The sequence below is a fragment of the Panthera pardus genome, unplaced genomic scaffold (genome assembly GCF_024362965.1).
Source record: "Panthera pardus isolate Hobbes unplaced genomic scaffold, ASM2436296v1 HiC_scaffold_3, whole genome shotgun sequence".
In the NCBI taxonomy this organism is placed as follows: domain Eukaryota; kingdom Metazoa; phylum Chordata; class Mammalia; order Carnivora; family Felidae; genus Panthera; species Panthera pardus.
This window is the reverse complement of record NW_026526876.1, coordinates 55,861,933-55,883,877: the sequence shown is the minus strand read 5'-3', so window position 1 is coordinate 55,883,877 and position 21,945 is coordinate 55,861,933. Positions and strand designations below refer to the sequence as shown.

The window sequence follows — 21,945 nt, the reverse complement described above, 5'->3', positions numbered from 1 at the left end:
GAAGGATAATAAAACGAAGTCCACTACTCAAAGTCATAGACAACAGTAACAGCAGGACAGTCACCAACCACATGAAGACAAACTCAGATGAGCTGGGGAAACTGTTTTGAATTAGGTGGACGTAACAGTGCCCCTGCCTCCCCACAGGTTCGGATAATTAAAATTATTTTTCACTGATTTCAGTTATATATTTTGTCTCCAACTAGATTCTAAACTATTTTTAGGGTAGGGACCATCAGTTCTACTTCTTTGAAGCCTTCTCTTCCTCCTTCCCCATAGTACTTATTGCTGGGGCTGCCAGAATTGATCTGCTGCTGGACCTCCTGGAGTCCGGGGAAGGTACTAGAAATTGGGAAGAGCAAGTCAGGGAGCCCCACTGCCAAAGGACATGTAGTGAACACTGCACTGCTTGTCTTTCTGCTACGTCCTTGTGTGTGGCCATTTCTGGCTTGACGTTTGGAAGTGGGGATACGGTTTGGGCCTTTGCCAGTCAGCATCTGGCTGTAGCACTGTTTCCCCCGAGACGAGGCAACGGAGAGGGTCAGTGCCTCCTCCGACCAGCCAGCCAACATGCGTCTTGGCACACGCCGCCAGGAAGAGCTTCGAGAAGGTCAACCTGTTCCCAGCTACTGTATTTAAGTTGTCCTCATCCAAGTCCCAAAGGGGGGTTTAGGGCTCCAAGTTTCTGTCCTCCCCAGATCTCTCCCGGCTTGTATTCAATTAAGGCCTTCTCTCTCTCCCTCACAAATAAACCCGAAGGAACAACGGTTATGGAGAGCTTGTGGCATGAGCTTCGTTTCCAGTTTGTCAAGAAAGGATCGGGTGGACTCCCCGGGGAGGCATTAACGTTTGCAATATGGTGGACGAACCGGGAGTTGACATTCCCTACACCCTCTGAGTGCTCATCGGTGTGTGTTAAAAACATTGCTGATAAATCATGCTGTGACACTCCCTGTACCCTTGGTAGAAACAGTCTCTGTACAATTTCACTGTGGCCCAAAATCTCCAGTATGGTTGCACAGGGGTCTGAACTAATGTTAAAGAGAACAAGGAGTCATTTACTTAGCTAGTCCCGGTATCAGCCTCACGTTCTGTCAGAGCCCTTTGATTTTATTGCTAAGCTTCTATTGGATGAGCTAGGAAGACGATGCCCATCTCTCATATCTGGAAGTTTAACCTCTGATAGGAAAAGTGGTCTTCTGATTTAATCCATGGTACCCTCTCATCCTTGTAAATCCCAGCCAAAGACTAGAAACCTCAGAGATGGCGCTGTGAGAAGATCCTTCCCCATCAAAAGCAATGGCCGCCACTGCCCCTTGGGGCTGGAGCAGCCTTGGGCAGTTACCCATCACATTGCCAGCACCTCTCCCCACTATGACATGTCTCTGGTCCCTAAATTTTCCCCACCCCACCCTTGTAGACTAGCACACAGAGCCAATTCAAGCGTACAACCGAAGCCCTCTGGAGAGAAGTAACTTAGGTAATAAACTGTACCATTGTGATTAGTCATGAATTCAATGTCATGTTTTTTGTTTGGCCTGGCTCTGATGTAGAGCACTGAAGAATCCCTTCTGCGTGGCCCCTGTTCTCCCTCCTGGTCAGGAGACCTCCCCCTGGATCAGATCTCTAGAGTTTAGGTTTCTTTCCCTTTAACTTCCTCTCTTATCGCATCGATGCAAGCCATACGTGTTTCCTTTTGCCTCCATTTGGTTTCTGAAGCAATAGCAGCAGTCTTTCCTGTTTTGACATCACAATCACAAGCAACTTCCCTCATCCACTAAGCTGATTCTCTTCCATTCAATAATGGGGATCGTAAAACAAATCTCTTAATAGTGGTTGAGAGGATAAAATGAGAGGTCTTATGTAAACTTCTGTGCTGGTACCAAGCTGACATTCAAAAAGTGGTAGCTGCTACCATTTTAATTTGTTATTACTTATTATTTATTTAACATGCAGTCATTTGAGCACCTGCTCTGTCCCAGACATAGAATTAAGTGCTTTGGCTTAATAGACGTGGTCCCTGTTTTCATTTGCCGTACAGTCTAGTGGAGGGAAATAAACATGTGAGCAAATAGCATCGTGAGGAAGTTTCTGCTAGGCTAGAGGTCTGTGAACTCTGTGTAGAAGATGGCGGAGGTGACTGAGGAGAGGCTTCATAAGGAGAGAGGTCCTGGAGCAGGGTGCAAGAGCTGTGTGGGTACTGACCCACAAGGCCGTAGGGAAGGGCATTCTGGGCACAGGGAGCCGTGTAAGCAGTCACAGAGGCAGTAAGTAGCCTGCAGGATCAAGCCTAGGGGGCCACAGCTTAGCATGAGAGGCTAGGACAGAGAATCAGGATAGTCATGGAAGGTGTCGTCTGCAGCCATTTCAAGAATTTGAATCAGGGAAGGGGCTTGAGCATATGGCATCTGAAAGAAATCCCTTTGACAGCCGATGGTTACCAAAGATGAGACCGAAGGCAGGGAGCCCGGTTAGGAAACAGTTGAAAGAGCTCAGGTGGGAAGAGGAAGAGCAGTAGTGTCAGGAGTCTGGGCGAGGGAGCGCCGGGGAAGGGCTGGGAACTGATTGGACATTGGGATGGAAGGCTGAGGGCGCCGGCTCGGGTCACTCCTGGTTTCTGGCTCAGGTGACTGGGTAACGAGATCAGGTCCACTGAGCCTGGGTTCCAGGGTGGGGCTGAGTCCTGGCCGTGCTGGAATTGAGGTGCCAGTGCTGTTCCAGTGAGACGGCCGGTACTTCGTCGGGTATTAGACATTAGAGTGGGCACCAAGGTACAGGAGATGGCGTAGAGAGACCCAGGAGGGTGGAGTCATGGGCCTGAGAGCAGCTTTTGAAGAGTAGGCGATGAGGGTGCTAGCCAGCCTTTCTCTTGACCTCCACATCCTGTTTTATTATCGTTCCTTCGCGGGCCCTGTGTTCCGCTGGTCAGTCCAGTCTGCATCTGCACTTGATTATAGGCATTTCTAGTTCCCACACCTTCCATTCCGCACCAGTACAACTCAGCTTTCCCTACTCAGGCCCTGCAGTTTATTCTAAAAAAGGCCTCATGATCTATAAAAATTACTTCTCCCTTTCCCCAAACCAGTTGCCCTTCAGTCCCCAGTAAATTTTTCAGAGATCATGTATTTTTTCCCTTGTTCTGACAGTTACTCCGTTAGCAATTCCTTCCTGTCTTTGCATTTAACACCCTATAACCATGTCACTATCATGTCTGTTAGGGTGATTTTCAGCTGCTAGTAATAGAAGCCTGACTTAAACTCACTTAAGCATAAGGTGAACTTTGTATTTCTTGCAACCAGGAGATCAGAGGTAGGACACATCCAAAGATGGTTGCTTCAGTGGTTCGGCAATGTCATTAAGGACCCACGTTCCTTATGCCCCTGCTCTCCTTGGGGCTGGCTTCATCCTTAGAATGGTGGTAAAATGGCAACTCTAGATGTTTTATTCAAACACAAGAATACCCTGAAGAAGGAGAGAAACTCTTGCCCGGGCCATGCAGTGAAGTCCTTTCCTCCAGTCCGATTGTCCAGCTTGGAGTGTGTCCCCCATCTCAGGACCAACAGCAGTCAGCAAGGGAATGCCATGCTCTGATTGGCTGAGGCTAATCAGAACTCACCTCTGCAGTTTAGGAGCGATCAGCTTTTCCCCATCATCTCAAGACCTGAGTAAAACCGGGACTTTGGCTGGAAAGAAAAAGAAGACAATGGATGCTGGGAGGCCACAGTAGCATCTACTTCAACTTCTCAGTTTTTGTATAGAAGGAAGTGAGGCCTTAAAAAAAAAAGTTTCTGGGGCACCTGGGTGACTTAGTCGGTTAAGCGTCCGACTCTTGACCTCAGCACAGGTCTTGATCCCGGGCTCGTGAGTTCAAGCCCCAAGTTGGGCTCCATGCTGGCCATGGAGCATACTTTAAAAAAACAAAACAAAAACAAATTTCTACAGTCCTTTACCAAAGAGAGAATGAAGCCTAATTTGTCCCTTTTTTTTTCTTTTTTAATCCACAGCTCCTTCATTCCCAAGTTCATCACTCATCTCTTCAAGTGCAAGCCAATTAGCATGGTGGGAGCAGAACAGGTGAGATGAATTGGTATAGGGCCTTTTCCTTATGGCTTTTGTCATAGATCAAACACATCTTTCTAGTAGGGATTTATTCTGGAGAAATAAAATTGCTGATTTCCCCTGTTTGGGGGCAAAAGGAAGACCTGGCAGCTTAATGCATCCACTCATTTAAGACATTTTTGTTGAGCACCTACTAAGTACCAGGCATTGTGCTAGGTGTAGGTATACCACAGTGAATAAGACAGAAAAGATCTCTCCTTCATGGTGCTCACATTCCAGTAAGAAGAGACAGATTAATATATGAGTTAACAAATAAAGTAGAAGATAATTTTAACTTAAGTAAGCTAAAGGGTATAAAACTATGTTCTGTGAAGGAATTCTCTTAGGGGCATGAGGGACTAATGACTTTTTTTTTTCTTTTAACGTTTATTTATTTATTTATTTTGAGAGAGAGAGAGAGAGAGAGAGCAGGGGAGAGGCAGAGAGAGAGGGAGACAGAGAATCCCAAGCAGGCTCCACACCATTAGCACAGAGCCTGACGTGGGGTTCAAACTCATGAACCCTGAGATCATGAACCGAAATCAAAGAGTCAGACGCTTAACATGCCTGAACCACGCAGGCATCCTGGGAGTAATGGCTCCAGACTGGATGCTCAGAGAAGTCTTCTCTGAGACCTGGGGCTTGAGAGGACTAGGAGAAAAGGGTCCAAGCAGAGGAAGCAGAGAGACTGATTATTTTAGATCCCACAGTGACTGGGCAGAAGCCACTTAAGAGTAGCAAGCAAAGAAAGGCTTATCTTGGGATGCCTGGGTGGCTGAGTCGGTTGAGCACCAGACTTCAACTCAGGTCACAATCTCAAGGTTTGTGGGTTTGAACCCCACCTCGGGCTTGCTGCTGTCAGCTCAGAGCCTGGAGCCTGCTTCAGATCCTCTGTCCCCTTCTCCCTGCCCCTCCCCAACTTGCGCTGTCTCTCAAAAATGAATAAATGTTTAAAAAAAAAAAAAAGAAAGAAAGAAAAGAAAGGCTTATCTTCTTGGTGCTGAGAAACTGTTCACCTCACCCAGGAAGGCTTCCTTGATTCACCCCCTATGTTCACTTCAGTCCTTTGCTTCAAGACATCTCTTCACAGATTGTGTCACCTCAGCACTCATGAGTTGACTTATATGCTACAGCAGAGTCACTTCTTTTCAGCTAGCACCTATTCAGACTGTCAGAAATTTGAGCAGCTTGAATTTGGAGAACAGTTTAAGCTGCTTTAAAAACAAAAACAATAAGGGGCGCCTGGGTGGCTCAGTTGGTTAAGTGTCCAACTTCGGCTCAGGTCACGATCTCAAGGTTCATAGGTTTGAGCCCCATATTGGGCTCTGTGCAGACAGCTCAGAGCCTGGAACCTGCTTCAGATTCTGTGTCTCCCTCTCTCTCTCCCCTACCCCACTCATGCTTTGTCTCTCTCACTCTCTCAAAAATAAACATTAAAAAAAACACACACACAGTAATATTCAGCACGCAGTTCTTGAAAAACACCTATTTAGATACAGACTATTCATGTACTGATAAATAATTCTCATGTATTCATTAAAGTAAATCCTCTCTAGACCTCCGTGTAGCAACATTTAACCAATTTGTTACTTTTTATTTATTTATTTTAATGTTAATTTTTGAGAAAGAGGGAGAGACTGAGCACAAGCAGGGGAGGGGCAGAGTGGGAAGGAGACACAGAATCCAAAGCAGGCTCCAGGCTCTGAGCTGTCAGCACAGAGCCTGATGCGGGGCTCGAACTCACAAGCCGCAAGATCATGACGTGAGCCGAAGTCGAACACTTAACCAACTGAGCCACCCAGGGGCTCCCCTCTTATTTTTTATATTTGAAAGAACACCCAGTTACGTTTATACTCTTTGTAAGTGGATGGCCTTCCTAGGTTATGAAAAGAAGCACTATGATGTGAGCATTGAGACCTTGGGTTCCGAAATCATGGAGGTCCGAAGCTGAATCCTATCTCTGCAACATAGCAACCCTTTGTCCTTAGACAAACCCCCCCAGCACTTTAGTTTCTCCATCTATAAAATGGGGATAATCATGGTACCACCTTACAGGATAGTTGTGACGATTAACAAGACAGTGCACAGAAAGTGTTTGGCGCAACGTGTGGCCCATGGTGAGTCCTCAGCAGATGCCAGCTCTTACTAATTTAAGCATTCTCAGACCAAGGCCATGGCTCATTTCTGCTTTCAATGCCCACCTCCCCTCGCAGTGACATCTAGTTGATACTTGCCGCAGGCTATCTGGCTGACCAGCTTCAAAAGTCAGTCAAAAGTATTGTCTCAGAAAGCTTCCTGGGAGGTTGCATGGATTCAGACAGAGGCTGGTGGACTGTATCTGACGATAGAGTTTTGGTGTTTTGAAATTCTTGACTCCTGAATGTCATAAGCGTAGGACTGATTCTCTCCATTGGAAACAGTGGAATAATGCCCCAGCACATCTCCAGCGTCACTGGCACGTGTTTACTGGGGATTCATTCTGTTCACCTCACTGTTGTGTATATTCAGAGAGGTTGTGGAGCACTGATCTGTGTGTCTGAGAGAAGCTTTAAATAGAGTTCTGAGGTACTATCTTTGTCTACACTTGAAGAAGCCACTGGGACATAAAGTTGACTGGTTAGAAACACGTTTTCATGAGTTTGCAGCTTTGCCCAGGCCGTGCTAGCTGACTTAGTGTCTAATAACCATGATATTTTCATACTGTCACCTAAGTCCAATATCATATCTATGTTCCTCAGATTTTCTCTTCTTTAAACGAATGTTAAAATAATCAGCTGAGACTCAAAGCCCATATCTTCAGAAAAATATCAGTTTGGCCAGTATTAACTTCTGCTTTGAGATGTGGATGAGAAAACCATCTGTGAAGCTGGAATTTTCCTTTATTTACAAGGCAAATAGGAGTGGGTGATTAAGAGAGCCCAGCCTGGGATAGGGCATGGGTAGGAACTGCAGGGCAGTGTGAGCCTTGATGGAGTCCCACATGAAATTCAGGTTTGGCCGGGTCCATGCTTGCCCTGAGTACCTGGGCTTAGAAACCCAAGCAGCTGGAGGCGGGATTACTCAGGCAGCAGAACCATAGGAATCAGGTAGTTAACAAAGACTGAAACAGATTCTGACTCGGGTCCTGTATCGGCTGTAATCCAAGCTTTAACAAAAGCTGTAGAATTGAAAGCTAAGATTCAGCCTAATCTCAGCTGCCTCTGCTTTGCCACAAAGGTACTAGATCCTAAATTTAGATAGCCTTCAATACTTGTGCTGAAAGTAGGAAAGCGGACGTTTTCCTGCTCTTTATTCTCTTCCTGATTACTCCACGAAGTGAATTATTTATCTTTGGGCCCCAGAGCCCTCTTGAGCAATTGCAAGGGCACATGGAACTGAACCATACCGATATTTGTAATGCTTCGTGCTAGTTTGTGATTTTTCAGAGAATCTTATGGGATTTGCAGGGTCATTAATGAGTCCTGCAGCAATAGTAGCTGTGACTGAGCGCACGGTAGATGGAAATGGAATCCATTTGCCCAAAATTACCATAGAGGAAGCATCACAATATGGTGTGGTAAAAAGGACCCTGAGACTTGGGGTCCAATCCTTCCTGTGCTCTTAATGGCCCCTGTGATCACGAGTGGTTGCTTCCCTGCTCTGGGCTCAGTTTCCTCATGTTTAAATACGAGCACTGAATCAGACCCTCACATGGCCCTTCTAGATTTATCGTATTACGGAGTCTGAAATATTTTGAGCAATAGATTGCCTGTGAAGCTATTTTCTTTATCTTTATAATACCACATTGACTTAGTTTGTATTGTGGTAAAACATACATAACATAAAATGTACCGTTTTAAGCATTTCTAAGTGTACAATAGAATTAAGTGCATTCATGTTGCTGTGCAGCCATCCACCATCCACCTCCAGACCTTTTCATCTTCCTAACCTGAGACTCCACTCCCGTTGAACAGTAACTTCTCATTCCCTCTGCTCTACTTCCTGTCTCTATGAATATGATGCTTTAGGTACCTCCTGGAAGTGGAGTCGTACCAAGTCTGGCCTTGGGTGTCTGGCTTATTTCACTTAGCGTGCCTTCAGGGTTTAGCCATGTTTCAAAATTTCTTTCCTTAAGGCTGAATAATATTCCATCATATGTACATACACTGTACTTTGACCATATTGAACTTTTTAAAAATGCACATAATTCAAAACCATCTGGAAAAAATATTTAAAGTGAGTTTTAGATTTTTTTCTTAAGCCCAAACACCAAGGAAAGGGGAAAAGAGAATCAGGTAAGCATAATGGCGGTTGGAAAAATGAGAAAATAGGATGGTTATTCTTGGGCACAGTTCTCAGTTAATCTCCTAAAAGTGGCAGGGCATTTGTAAGCATTCTTTTAAAAAAAAAACAGAAAAACAAGTGGAGGGGCCCCTGGGTGGCTCAGTCAGTTGAGCATCTGACTCTTAATTCCGGCTCAGGTCACAATCTCACAGTTCGGTGGTATCGAGCCACACGTCAGCATGGAGCCAGCTTAGGATTCCCTCTCCCCCTCTCTCTCTGCCCTTCCCTTACTCCTACATGTGCATGTGCTCCCTCAAAATAGATTAATTAAAAACAAATTTTTTTTTTAATGTCAGTTCTTCCAAGACTAATCCTTAGATACAGTAAATCCCAGCAAGGGTTGGGTTGAGTTGGGTTGAGTTGGGGGTAGGTGGGAGTGTGGGTATAAATTGATAAGTTGATCTAAAAGTTAGATAGAGGGGTACCTGGGTAGCTCAGTTGGTTAAGCATCCGGCTTCAGCACAGGTCATGATCTCACGGTTCATGGGTTCGAGCCCCCCATCAGGCTCTGTGCTGACAGCTCAGAGCCTGAGCCTGCTTTGGATTCTGTGTCTCCCTCTCTCTCTGCCCCTCTCCCACTTGCACTCTGTCCCTCTCTCTCTCTCTCAAAAATAAATATTTAAAAAAGTTTTAAAGTTAGGTAGAAATGCAAAAGACCAAGAATACCTAAAATACTATTTTTAAAAAAGAACAGGGTTGGAAGACTTAAATCTCAGGCTATCAAGACTTCTTTTAGTAGGGCTGTGTGGTACAGGCAGCAGAGACAGATAGGCCAGCAGAACAGAATCTAGTTCAGAAATAAACACACACACATAGAGACACTTGATTTATGACCAGGTGGCACTGTAATTCAGCTGGGGAGGGATGGTCTTCTTGATAAACAGTGCTGAGTAATTGGATATCCATATGGGGAAGAAAATTAATCTTGACCTTTACCACACACCATATACAAAAAAATCCGTTCCAGCAAGGACATGGAGAATTGGAACTCTCCTACACTGCTGGTCAGAATATAAAATGCTGAAGCCATTGTTGGGAAACTTTGGCAGTTTCTCAAAAAGTTGAACATAGAGTCACCATATGACCCAGCATTTTCACTCTTAGATATAAAACCAAAAGAATAGAAAAAGTACGTTCACGCAAAAACTTGTGCACAGATGTTTATGGCAGCATTATTCATAGTAGCCAAAAGGTAGAAACAACTCAGACGTGTGCCAGCTGATGAGTGGATGAACAAAATGTGGTATAATCTCACAAGGGAATGTTATGCAGCCATAAATAGGAATAAAGTACTCACTCTTGCTGTAACACGGATGAACCTTGGAAACATGCTAAGTGAAAGAAGCCAGATACAAAAGGCCTTGTACTGTATGATTCCGTTTACATGAAATATCCAGAATGGGCAAATCTAAAAGACAGAAAGTAGATTCATGGTTGGTGAGGGCTAGAGGTGGGGAGGAGAGAAAGGGGTGTGACTGCAAAGGGGCAAGGGGTTTTTTACCTCTTACCACGGGGGGGGGGGGTTAGATGTTCTGGAACTACATAGTGGTGACGGTTGCACAACCTTGTGAATATACTTAACTAAAAACACTGAATTGTACTTTTAAAAGGCGAATATTACTATATACGAATTGTATCTCAGCTTTTAAAAAATCAATTCCAGGTAGATTAAAGCTTTAAAAGTGATAAGACAATAAAGCTTCTGGAAGATATAAGAAAATATCTTTATGACTTTGAGTTAGGCAAAGATTCCTTAACAAAACATTGAAAGTACTAATCGTCCAAGAAAAGATTATTTGGAATAATTACAATTCAGAACTTATTTTCATCAAAAAACAAGCTACAGAGTAGCAGATGATAGTTGCAATGCATACAACTAACAAAGTACTCATTCTCAATATATTTTTAAAACCTCTGACATATCACTTATATGTGAAATCTAAAAAAACAAAAACAAAAAGCATAGACTTGGAGAATAGAATGAGAGTTGCCAGGGGCTGGTGGAAGAGGGAATATTGGGAGATGTGGGTCAAAGGGTACAGACTTTCAGTTACAAGATGAATAAGTTCTGAGGACCTAATATACAGCATGATGACTATAATTAATAATAGGTATTTTATGTACTTGACATGTGCCAAGAACAGGTTGTGAGCGTTAGCACCACACACACACAAAAACGATTAATTGCCTTGATCTTGGTATCACTCCACAGTATATATGCATACCAGGTCGTCACATTGTACACTTTAAATATATGTAATTGTATTTGTCATTCTTCAATAAAATTGAAAAAAAACCACTAAAAAAAAAACCTAATAAATCAATTAGAAAAAGATGATCAACCAGTAGCAAAGTGGCAAAAGACTTAAATAGGCAGTTCAAAAAGAAGATACCTGGAAAGCCGATAAATGTATTATTAATCACCCAGGGAAATGTAAATGAAAACCACACTGCTATCAGAATGGCCAGAACGTAAAAAGACTGACAATACCAAGTGTTGGTGAGAATGCGAAGCATCTGAAACTTTCATACATCGCTGGTAGGAATGGAGATTGGCACGGCCACATTGGAAAACTGTTAGGCGATCTCTACTAAAGTTAAACATGTATCTGTCTACCCCATGACCCAGCAATTCTACATTGGGCAGATTCCACCCCGAAGAAATGAGGGTGTATGCATCAAAGACATGTACAAGAACGCTCATAGGCAGGGTAATGAGCAGTAAACTAACACAGAGGGCAGAAGAGTAGTTACCTTTGTCGGGAAGGTGGGGAGAGCACTGACTGGAAGAGAACACGAGGGAGCCTTCTGGAATACCACAAATGTCCTCTATCTTTAATTAGACAGTAGAGTGTCTATGTATGTAAAAGTTTATGAGGCTATACACTTGGTTTTCCTATACTTTACTGTATGAAGCTTTCATCTAAATTTAAAAGGGGAAGAAAGGAGGGGCGCCTGGCTGGCTCAGTCAGTGGAGCATGCACCTCTTCATCTCAGGGTTATGAGTTCGAGCCCCGTGTTGGGCATAGAGATTACTTAAAAGTAAAATCTTTCAAGAAAAAGAAAAAGGGCACCATATGTTAACTAACTTGGACGTAAATTTAAAAAAGAAAAGAAATGGCATGTCTCCTCACCTTGGTCCATTCGTTCCTTGTATCTTGAACTGTGCCACCTCATTGAAGAAGAACTTAGCAGTGTGCACGTGCTTCTATGCCTTCTAGGCGTGTGCCTTGATCTTCTCTTCTTAAGGTCTTCATCACTAGTGCCAGTCACGATGTCCCCCAAGAGTTGTAAGAGGCTTCAGAAGTGAACCCTCCAAACTTTCTGCTGCTGGGTGATGACCTTTCACGGGCATGGGGTGCTGGCCAGCCTTATGCCCCAAGAGCACACCGACAAGAGCTATAGCACCCCAAAAATTTTCTCTGAGGCTCAAACAAATTTGGCTGATGGCCATCTCTTTCTCCAGTGCTTCATGCCTAAGAAGATGAACTGCTAGCTATTTTCGAAGGGGAAAGCCAGCAGATTTTCATGATAAATGGGGCCTTTCACCTGCACTTCCTATAGACAGCTGCAAAGTCTCTGTCAGACTAACTCTTGCCTTTTCTGACTTCATTGCTTTTTGTAAAACCTGAGACCAAGGTCTCCATCTGTTCAGCTGTCTGGTGAGAACAGAATTTTATTGTGACTGGCCAGGGACTGAAAATGTCATCTCTCTCAAGATATGGGAGACCCAGAGAATTATGTCAAGTTCGTTCAAAACTCTTCCTGTCACTTAAGACTATACAATTATTTATGCATATAATATATCTCTGGGAAGTAGGAAGTGTAGAAAAAGTAGGAAGTATCCTCATGTGTTTTAAAACCTAATCGTGTTTTTCCCACCGACAAATAATGCTAAGACATGGCTTTGATTTTGACAAGCCTCTGAAAATTTGCTACATGGAAGGTAAAGTTGAATCCTCACCAAGCGTCAAATAGCATTCCATAAAACAAAAACAAAACAGAGAAGGAGTGACAAAAAGAGAAAATATTAATATTCCCAGTTAACAAAAGTATAGGAACTAGTGTCGGGAACACTGGTGTAACACGTAGCTGGGTCAAATCTTAACATGCTCTAGTTTGCTTTAGTTTTTCTTATAAAGGAAATCCTACAATTACTACCGAAGCCCGCTGTGGACTCTACCCTGCCATTCCCCTCCCTCCGTGCCCAAAGGTAACCATTATTCTGATCTTGATTTTTATCATTCCCATGTGTATTTTGGTATGTTGCGTGTGTATATATTCTCAAATGATACGTGATTTTGTTTTGCATTTTAAAACTTTATGCAAGTGGTACTAAATGTATCATTTCCCCACTTGCTATTTTTGCCTAACAATGTTTTTTGAGATTTAACCACATTGATATATGTTGTTTGAGTTCATTCATTTCAACTTCAGTATCTTGTTCCATTGCACGAATATGCCACCATTTGTTTGTTCATTCTGCTGTTGATGGACATTTAGATTGTTTCCAGTCTTTTGGTTTTACTTTTTTTTTTTTAATGTTTATTTATTTATTTTGAGAGAGAGGGCATATGTGTGTGAGCAAGCGGGGGAGAAGCAGAGAGAGAGAGAGAGAGAGAGAGAGAGAGAGAGAGAGAGAATCCCAAGCAGGCTCCATGCTGTCAGTGCAGAGCCCAATGAGGGGCTTAATTTCATGAACCATGAGATCATGACCTGAGCTGATATCAAGAGTCAGACGCTTACCTAACTGAGCCACCCAAGGCACGCCCAGTCTTCTGCTTTTATAGACAGCAGATGCAGGGAACATTTTTCACGGGGGCAAGAATTTCTCTCAAGGATGTAAGTGTGAGGGCTGTGTTATGGGTTATACACATGCACGAGCAGGAAATATTACTGAATTCCCCCCAAAGTGCTTTAATTTATACTCTTACCACAAGTGTGAATTTCATTGCACTGTATCCATGCCAACACTTGATATCATCAACCTTTTTACTTGTGCCTATCTCATGATTATGAAATGGTATACAATTGTGGTTTTAATTTGCATTTACTAGATTACTAATAAGGTTAACTATCATTTCACTTGCCTTGTAGGCACTTCAGTTTCTGCTTCTGTGAGTTGCCAGTTCAAATCTTTGCTCCACTGTTGGTGTTATTATTGCTTTGGGGTTGCTGATCTTTTTCTTGTTGATTTATAGGATTCTTTATGTGTTCTGAATGGTATTCCTTTGCCCGTACCGCACATACGCTTTTCTAGTTTGTCTTTTTCCTTTGCTTATGTATCTTTGATATAGCCTCATTTTATTTTAAGCGGTAGATTTTTTTTTTTTAATTTTTTTAACGTTTATTCATTTTTGAGAGACAGAGCAGGAACAGGGGAGGGGCAGAGAGAGAGAGGGAGACACAGAATCTGAAGCAGGCTCCAGACTCTGAGCTGTTAGCACAGAGCCTGACACGGGGCTCAAACTCAGGAACCTCGAGATCATGACCTGAGCCGAAGTCAGACGCTTAACCAACTGAGCTACCCAGGTGCTCCTGATTTAGTTTTTAACTGGCAGAAATTAGACCACATTTTTTCTAGCTTTATTGAGATATAATTGGCATATAACATTGTGTGAGTACAAAGGATACACAGTGTGTTAGTTTGATACGTTAATATCTTGTAAAATGATTCCCGCCACAGCATTAACTAACACCTCCATCCTGTCACATAATTACCATTTCTTTTTTGTGGTGAGAACATTTAAGATCTACTCTCTTACCAACATTTAACTGTGTCATCTTGGTTTTTTCCTGGGTAATGGGAATTGTATGTAACAAATGTTTTTCCTTTTATATTTCTGTTGATTTTCCAAATTCTCTCCATCAAGAATGGAGAAATCAGAAAATGCTTGCTTTTGCTTTTGGTTTTTTTGAGAGAGAGAGAGAGACAGAGCATGGGGTGGGGAGGGGCAGAGAGAGAGGGAGACACAGAATACGAAGCAGGCTCCAAGCTTTGAGCTGTCAGCACAGAGCCCCACGCAGGGCTCGAATTTGTGAACCACAAGATCATGACCTGAGCCAAAGTCAGACACTTAACTGACTGAGCCACCCAGGCGCTCCAGGAAAATGGTATTCATCAGCATAGGTATACTAAGTGCTGTGTCCCCATGAAGTGGCTAGTAATCTGCTTCATTCCCACAGCTGCTGCTGGACACCCATTCCTTGAAGATGGTCCTGCTTGATCTACCTTCCATTGGCTCACAGGTGGTGAGGAAAGCACCTGCCAGTTACACTAAAATTGTTGTGAAAGGCATGACCCGGGCAGAAATGATACTCAAGGTGGGTCTTGTGTCTTCCTCAGGGTTTCTATTAAAAGGGGCTGGTTATCTGGTGGTTTATTCGAAGGACTACTGGTTTTGAAAGTACAGATGAGGGCTGTCCTCATCAGCCCCAAAGGATTGTCCACATTCTTTGACTGGACCAGATTTGGGCCTCATCAGAGATTGTTGAAAGTCAGTGGACAGTTACTCAGGGGATCAGTAATTCTTTGTGACAAATGAATTTTTCGTTGTAATGGGATTCTCTTGTAGGATTTGGCCAAGATTGGAAATTAGGTGGGGCTGTCGCTGTGAATCAGTGTCTGAGTCAAGGATCTCTTTACTTCTCAGCAGGAATTTAGCCCAGCTATCAGTTACTCACTTTCCCACATAAACCTCTTTAGCTTTCTATACCCTGCAACTTTCCAGGAACTCCAAGCAGATGTTGCAGTAACTGAATCTGATCAGCAAATAGGCTTTAACGGGGGCTTTAGGCCCCGTTCAACAAACTATTATATGTGGGGTGATGATATGGAGAATGTCTGAAGCCTTGAGCACCTGCATCTGATTTTCACCTGCACTTGTTGAGAAGAGAGGGGGGCCTGTTTGGGGGAGGGGAGAAGGCTGGAGAACAAATGGAACCATCATGAAATGTTCCTAAAAGTACAGGGCCTGCAAGCTCGTCAGGCCTGTCTCCCAAACAGAATGGCTCGAATGATGGCGGGAGTGAAGAGTAGCTATGTCCCATCAGTGGGACCAGGTGAGGTTCCTGCACAGACCTTGAGCCCAGGCCGGAGGAAACTGGAAGCGGCCTAATCGGCTTCTTCCCCCAGCTGGCTCACTCACCGGAGAGGGGAGCGTGCAGTTGGGGAGCGATCTGCAGGGAGTGTCTGAGTGAATACTGCTTGTCACCCTCTGGTCCATTCTCAGGAGTTCCTGCATTCCAAAACCAAACCGGAATGGATCTGAAGATTGTGATGCCCTCAGTTTCCTTCTGTTTGTAGATTAATTGACAGTTTAAGTGCATGTAGTTAAATGAAGTTCAGATTTTAAGTCTTGAAAGGCAACTTTGGGATTTTTGTCCTTGAGAAAATCCATTTAGATCTATGGGTTTCGTGAGTCATTCCTCAGGGATAAAGACGCATTGGGACAGTAGGAGCAGGTATCATGAACCCCCATCTCAGAACAGGAGGCTCTCCGGCACAGCGTTTCACAAATGGTCCCGATACTTAAAAACCACGTGGGAGGACCCCACCCCAGGTCTCTGAGTTCAGATCTTCAGGGGAGGCACCTAGAAATCTACACTTAAAAAGCAATCCAGGTGATATTTATGCTTTAATAAATTTAAGAAACATTGCTGTAATTGAACGTTGAGATGAAATAGGCCGTCGGGACATTTCTGAGTTTAGGGTTGCTGCCGCTTAAGGAAATCTTGCAGAATCCATTTTGTGGTCAGCTTGCAAGTAAGGAAAAATGATCCCCTGCTTTCCAGTCATGAGTTTTCCTGCAGGCCCACTCTTGTCTCCCTCCCCTGCAGGTAGTGATGGCCCCTCACGAACCGCTGGTGGTGTTTGTTGACAACTATATCAAACTCCTTACGGACTGCAACACAGAAACCTTCCAGAAGATACTGGACATGAAGGTTAGCTCGCTGTCTTGTTTTGTCCACACTTGCACATCCTTCTCACACGCAGTGGTTCCTAACCAGGGGGTTGGATACGGGCTCCTGGGGAGCTTTCTCAGAGTGCATCTGCCTAGCCCCAGACCACAAACCAGATTCTAAGACGTCTTCTGAGGAGAAGGACCCCGGACAAAATAACTTCCTGACTCTGCTGGTACCTCCGAGCCCCATGGGGAACCAAAGGCTCAGCAGAGGCTGGGGGCGGAAGGAGTGAACTGTCCCTTCTCTCCGCCCCTTCTTTCTCTCCTTTCCTTTCACCCGTTTTTCCCGTTTTTCTTCCCTCCGCTCTTCTCTCAGGCTACTACCCACAGCAGGCAACGCCCCCGAAGGAAGTGTTCATCTTCAGCCTAGAGCAATTATGCTGTTTGCACAGCCGTGGCTAACAGCACACGAGATATTGCACTCTCCCCTAGGGACTTACTGGGGCCAGATGTCATGATTACCCTCCTTTCTCTTTCAACTTCAGGGGCTGAAGAGAAGCGAGCAGAGCAGCATGCTGGAGCTCCTGCGCCAGAGGCTCCCCACCCCACCTTCTGGGCCAGAAGGCTCCGGCTCACTGTCACTACTGGCTCCGACACCAGAACAGGAATCCTCTCGCATCCGCAAACTAGAGAAACTGATTAAAAAGAGACTGTAGGAGCATGCATGGGGCACTGTTTTCCCTGGCTGGTGCCCCTCAGCACCCGGCTGCCTGGAAGCCCCCCACCAATCCTGCATTCCCCCTGACTCTCAGATCATCAATCCTGAAACCTCCTGGGACATTTGGGTTGTTCATGTGTCTTCTCCATGACCTGTCTTAATTCTTGTCCTAATCCAAAAGCCAAGCAAGGGCAGGGTGATAAAAAGGCTACAGAGTTGGTCTTTGATTCTATAGCAGAGGCAGCGGTGGGTGAAAGGGCCCTGCGGTTCACTTGTGTTCGTGAGCTGCTCGTCACTGGCTTTACAGCCTCACCTCTGCTGTCACGCCTTCTGGCACGTGGCCCTATCTGCCCCACCTGGCCAGAAGCCCTGGATCTCACCCCTTCCTCCACTTGCTGCTGTGGGAGGTTACCCCTGCAGCCAGACCCTAAGATTTGTGCTCCCTGTTCTGTGGGCTTGGCTCTGGGGCCTGACCTAATGCAGTGGCACATTACAGCTGTAGGACATTCGTCTTGCCTGATGAAGGCAGTGGAAGCAGGTGCATTCTTCCTTCTAGATCCATCTCCTGGTATGTATTGTCATGCCTAGGCCAGGTTATCTCAGTAATCTCCGGTCCCCTCTCTGTATGTGTCTCAGGAGAAAGTCCCTCTGTGTGTCTCACCCAGGAAGACTGTATGTGCTAGGCCTCAGAAGCAGGTGCCCTCTGTGCCCTGGGGCTCCTTGCCTGGGTATGGGGGTACACCCATATCTGCCTTGGAGAGAGGATTCTGCTCGGCATACTCACCGCATGCTGTAAGCAGATTATTTTCTCCATTTCTTTATTCCCACTCTGGCCCTGACTTCTAGGGGAGGCATTGCCTTCTGTGAAAAGAAACTAGGAAGTTTTCCTAGAAACCTTGTCCTAGGCTTTCTCCTCAGATGATGCTGTGGGACAGCACAGGAGGCCTGGACCCTCTAATCCCCTTCCTGGCCATGTATTTTCAAACCCACATTACTTTCCAGAATGATCTGAAACGACAGAGGTGATGTGAGGTGCCAGAACGACATACCTTCAGAACAGAATGTTGACCTTAAACACCTGCTCAGAGCCTGCGCCAGCCCAGAACACAGCCTGACCCCTGGCCTGCCCGGCCTGTCCACTGGCTCTCAGCCAGCATGGCTTTGCAGAAGAGAGCTGCCCCCTAGAGCCACTCAGTCCCCACATCATCCTGCAGCATGAGAACGGGCAGCATGTCAGGTAGCTGCCCTGAGTTGCCTGGTTCAGTGGAAACCGAGCCTCAGTTAACCGGGACCACAGCCTCAGGGCAGCCGCCTTTCGTGTCTGCATTGTTTGGGAATTCTGAACAATGTGTTGGCCAGGTGGGGAGAGAGCGCTGAGGAGGAAGGAGGAGCTCTTTACAGAAAATGCACATAACAGGCCCTCAGGATAAAATTGGGATATCAAATAGCGCTCAAAAATGAGTTTTCAGGATAGAGGAAGTTTCCTGAAAATCCATAAAACTTGTGACAGCCATAAAGGAGGAAACTTTAAGGTTTGAAAACCAGACCAGGAACTGATTATTTTTCCCTTTCTTGTTTTCCAATGCAACCAGTCTGTGCGGCGCCCCTTCCCCTCCATCAGCCTTGTCCCAGACTCAGCCCATCGGCCGCAGCTTTGATCCCAGGCCTCACTTCTTCACCGGCTTCCAGTCTCTTCTTGCTAGTCAGTATGACTCGTATGTGCTGAGCGTCTCAAACTGGACAACACCGAGAAGAAAGTAAGAGGTGTGACCTTTGGCTGAGCTCTCTTAGGGAAAGATTGCTAAATGAGAAAAGTGCAGAAAGGCCGGGGAGGGGACGGGGCGAGCGCAGGCCGCACACTGCCCGGACTTCACTTTGCCGGGACAGCCGTCCTGCTGCCCCGGTGACGCCCCACAGCGCGCACTGAGGGAGGTTAACATTCTCTTCCTGCCCTTGAAAGAAGGGCTGATGGGCCCATCTCCAAACAGCACAGGCACTTCAGCCATCTGTCATCAACCTGGGGAGCCGGGAGAGCCAGTGGACTCTTGCACCTGGTTCTTGTCACTCTCGGTGTTTATAGACCCGCACTTCTCTCTCTGGTTCATTCTGAGAAGTTGTTTTCTGTACGGCTCCGTAACGCATTGAGATGTCAAGCCGCTGTTTCCCCCTCGTTGGTGGTCACAGCCAGGGAAGTTGCTTTCTTGATTTATTACATTGTCAGTAATCTCCAAGGAGCCCACAGATGTCAGTAGGAGTTATGCTAAATGTCTCGTTGATAGAGTCTGAATTCCGCGTATGCATCTTCTAAAGACTGCATGTTTCTCAACTGGGGGTATGCATCAGAATCACCTGGGGCCCATTTTACAAATACAGTTGCCTGGAGATTCTGAATCAGGAAGTCTGGAGTGGGGTCTGGGCATGTGGGTGATTGGAACATTTACCCCCCCTTGTTAGAAACTATTGCAATAGAGCAACATTTGCTTTATCAAAGTGTTCCCGTAGCACGTTTTCGTGAAGATTTATTTTTCCCAACTCTCTAAGCAAGTGTAATTACTGTATCGTTGAGCTGGTACCAACATGGGAAAGACTCTTTGCTAACATCCAGGGGCTTTAATTTGAAGCTTGTGTTGATGACAGGGACCATGCCAGAATTGTGCTGTCCCCATACAGACTAAGATTCTTGCCGTTTTGACAACCTGGCCCCAAAGAGAAATTTGATATATGATTGTCACTTCAAAATAACATACATAAAGGAGATAAAAACAGTAACAAAGAACTCTGTTATTAAGCTAAATTAGATATTGTGCCCATTCCTCCCCCCCACTTTCTCTAACTCCTAAAAAAAAAAGCAAAAAAAAAAAAAAAAAAAAAACCTTGAAGCCACTTTATGTGGTTAAAATACATATTGGTAATTTATAATTGATGAAGATCTACTTTTATGGACAGACTTCCTGATAGCTGGCTTAGGGGTGGCCAGGCCGGAGAAACTTCTGTCTGAATCATAACCATGTGATAGGAACCACAATGGGTGGACAGAGTGTTTGGACCTCCAAGTTCGGTTCTGGAAGTGAAACTGTCGCCACTCCTCCCTCTCTTAAAGACCCAAGAACTAGTACCTAGGACTTTCCCCCCAGAAAAAGGTGCCTCCTTTCTCAAGCCGAGGATGGCTCTTGGGTGCAGATCAAACGAGAGTGAGAGCAGACTGCGAGGGAGCAGGGTGACAGTTAGGACCGGACAGGGCGAGCAAGCACGTCTGCGGCTGCTGCCTGATGTGGGGGTGCTCCACCAGCCCATCCTGAATTGCTGTTGGACAAGGAAACCTAGCTCCCTGTTTATGGAATGCTAGGGGAAATGCCAAAAGGTCACAGCTGGAAATGTAATTCCTCTCCCTAGGAGGAGAAATCTCCAGAATAACTAGCTGGCTGACAGTGAGAGCAAGTGTTTCACACTTCTCTACTCCAAGTCAGATTTCTAAAAATAAAATCATTAGAACTGCATCGGGCCATTTAAACAATAGCCTTGGAAACACGGACACATGAAAAGTTGGCATCCGTTTTATATCGTAAATCTCAATTTCCAGTCTGATCCTAGTATTTATCAAAATAGATAGCCTCCCAGACCCTCAAAGTTCTATACTTGTGGGAGATATCAATTTCCTTAAAATAAAGGGACTGCTTTTTTGTGTAAATATCTTTCATTTCCCCCATCTGGAAGTGATTTCGTGGTGCATATTGGAGCATAAAGTACTACAGTTAATTAAAGCATTACTGGATGTCATTTGCTAGGGTGTATTTCCTTACTGATGACAGAAAACAGAACGGACAATAGGAAAGAATCAGGAAGCCTGTGAACCTCGGGCCCTCCGCAGCGTCTCCCCTTCTCCCCGGTGAAGATGTGCCCCTTCCCTGACGGCCGAAGGAAGCAGTGCCTGAAAACAGACTCGTTCATCAGCACGGTCCTGGCACGTCCAGTCTGCTGGACACCTCTAAATACGCGTAGAGTGTGTTGCGTCCGATCTGGAACCCTTCTTGTGCTCTGAATTTCTGTCCTGTTGACTTTCCCTTCTCCACCTTACTGTTCCGGTCACAGCCTGCTTTTCCATGTGACTGCAGATGAGTTCTGTCCTGTACACAGTAAGTTAATCCTGTTTCCGTAATAAGTGGGTGGGCATTTTGCAGTGAACTTTTTGGGAAGTCTGGCGTTTCCTTCAGCGGTGGAAAATCTGTTGCAGCACTTCCATTAGGCTGGCTTCAAGAGCCTTACCTAGTTTCCATTCTTTATTTCCACCCTCTCCCCACTAAACTGGGGTACCCAGAGATCAATCTGATGAGAAAAGAGACTTTTCCTTAGAACCCTCCAGAAGAGCAGTGCGAGGTGGCTCGCCTGCCCCGTTCTCGTCCTTGTCACCAATATAACCAGCCACTGGAGAGCAGCAGGGTAGGAAGAATGTGTCCATCTGAAACAAAAGCAGCCTGAGACTGGAAATTTCTACAGAAGGACCTGGTCTCCAGGTCCGGTTACGGCACTTTGACTTGGCGTTGGACGAGTCCTTAGTCCTCCGAACCTTAGTTTTCAGGATCTGTAAAAGGGGATTATAATTAATAGGACTGTGTAGGTCACAGGAGACCAGGTTGCGTGCTCTTCAGCCATCAGGCAGCGTGAAAAACGAAGTAAATGTCCATTATCGCTCGCCAGGCCTGAACCACCAGTGCCCGGCCTGGCTGGATGGTGGGTGGCCATAGGGCTTGTTCTGTCCCTGGACTGACTTGAACAAAATGGCCAGGTGACAACATAACCATGCTGCTGTGTGCAGGCTGCCTCGGGGGTGAGCAGCGGAATAGCTAGTCTTTGCCTTTTAAAAAAAAAAAATTGTAATGTCTATTTATTTTTGAGAGACAGAGA

The 21,945-nt window shown here is 45.2% G+C and overlaps 1 protein-coding gene across 1 annotated transcript in view; it reads left to right on the top strand.

Annotated features, from left to right (window-relative positions):
• VPS53 (VPS53 subunit of GARP complex) overlaps positions 1–20,820 on the top strand; it is a 135,953-nt gene extending 115,133 nt beyond the window's left edge. Inside the window, 4 exon segments of the mRNA XM_053893207.1 lie at positions 4,005–4,074; positions 14,608–14,745; positions 16,261–16,365; positions 16,871–20,820. Of these exon segments, the coding sequence (XP_053749182.1) occupies positions 4,005–4,074; positions 14,608–14,745; positions 16,261–16,365; positions 16,871–17,041 (484 nt within the window). The 3' untranslated portion in view covers positions 17,042–20,820.
• Positions 20,821–21,945: the final 1,125 nt, after the last annotated feature.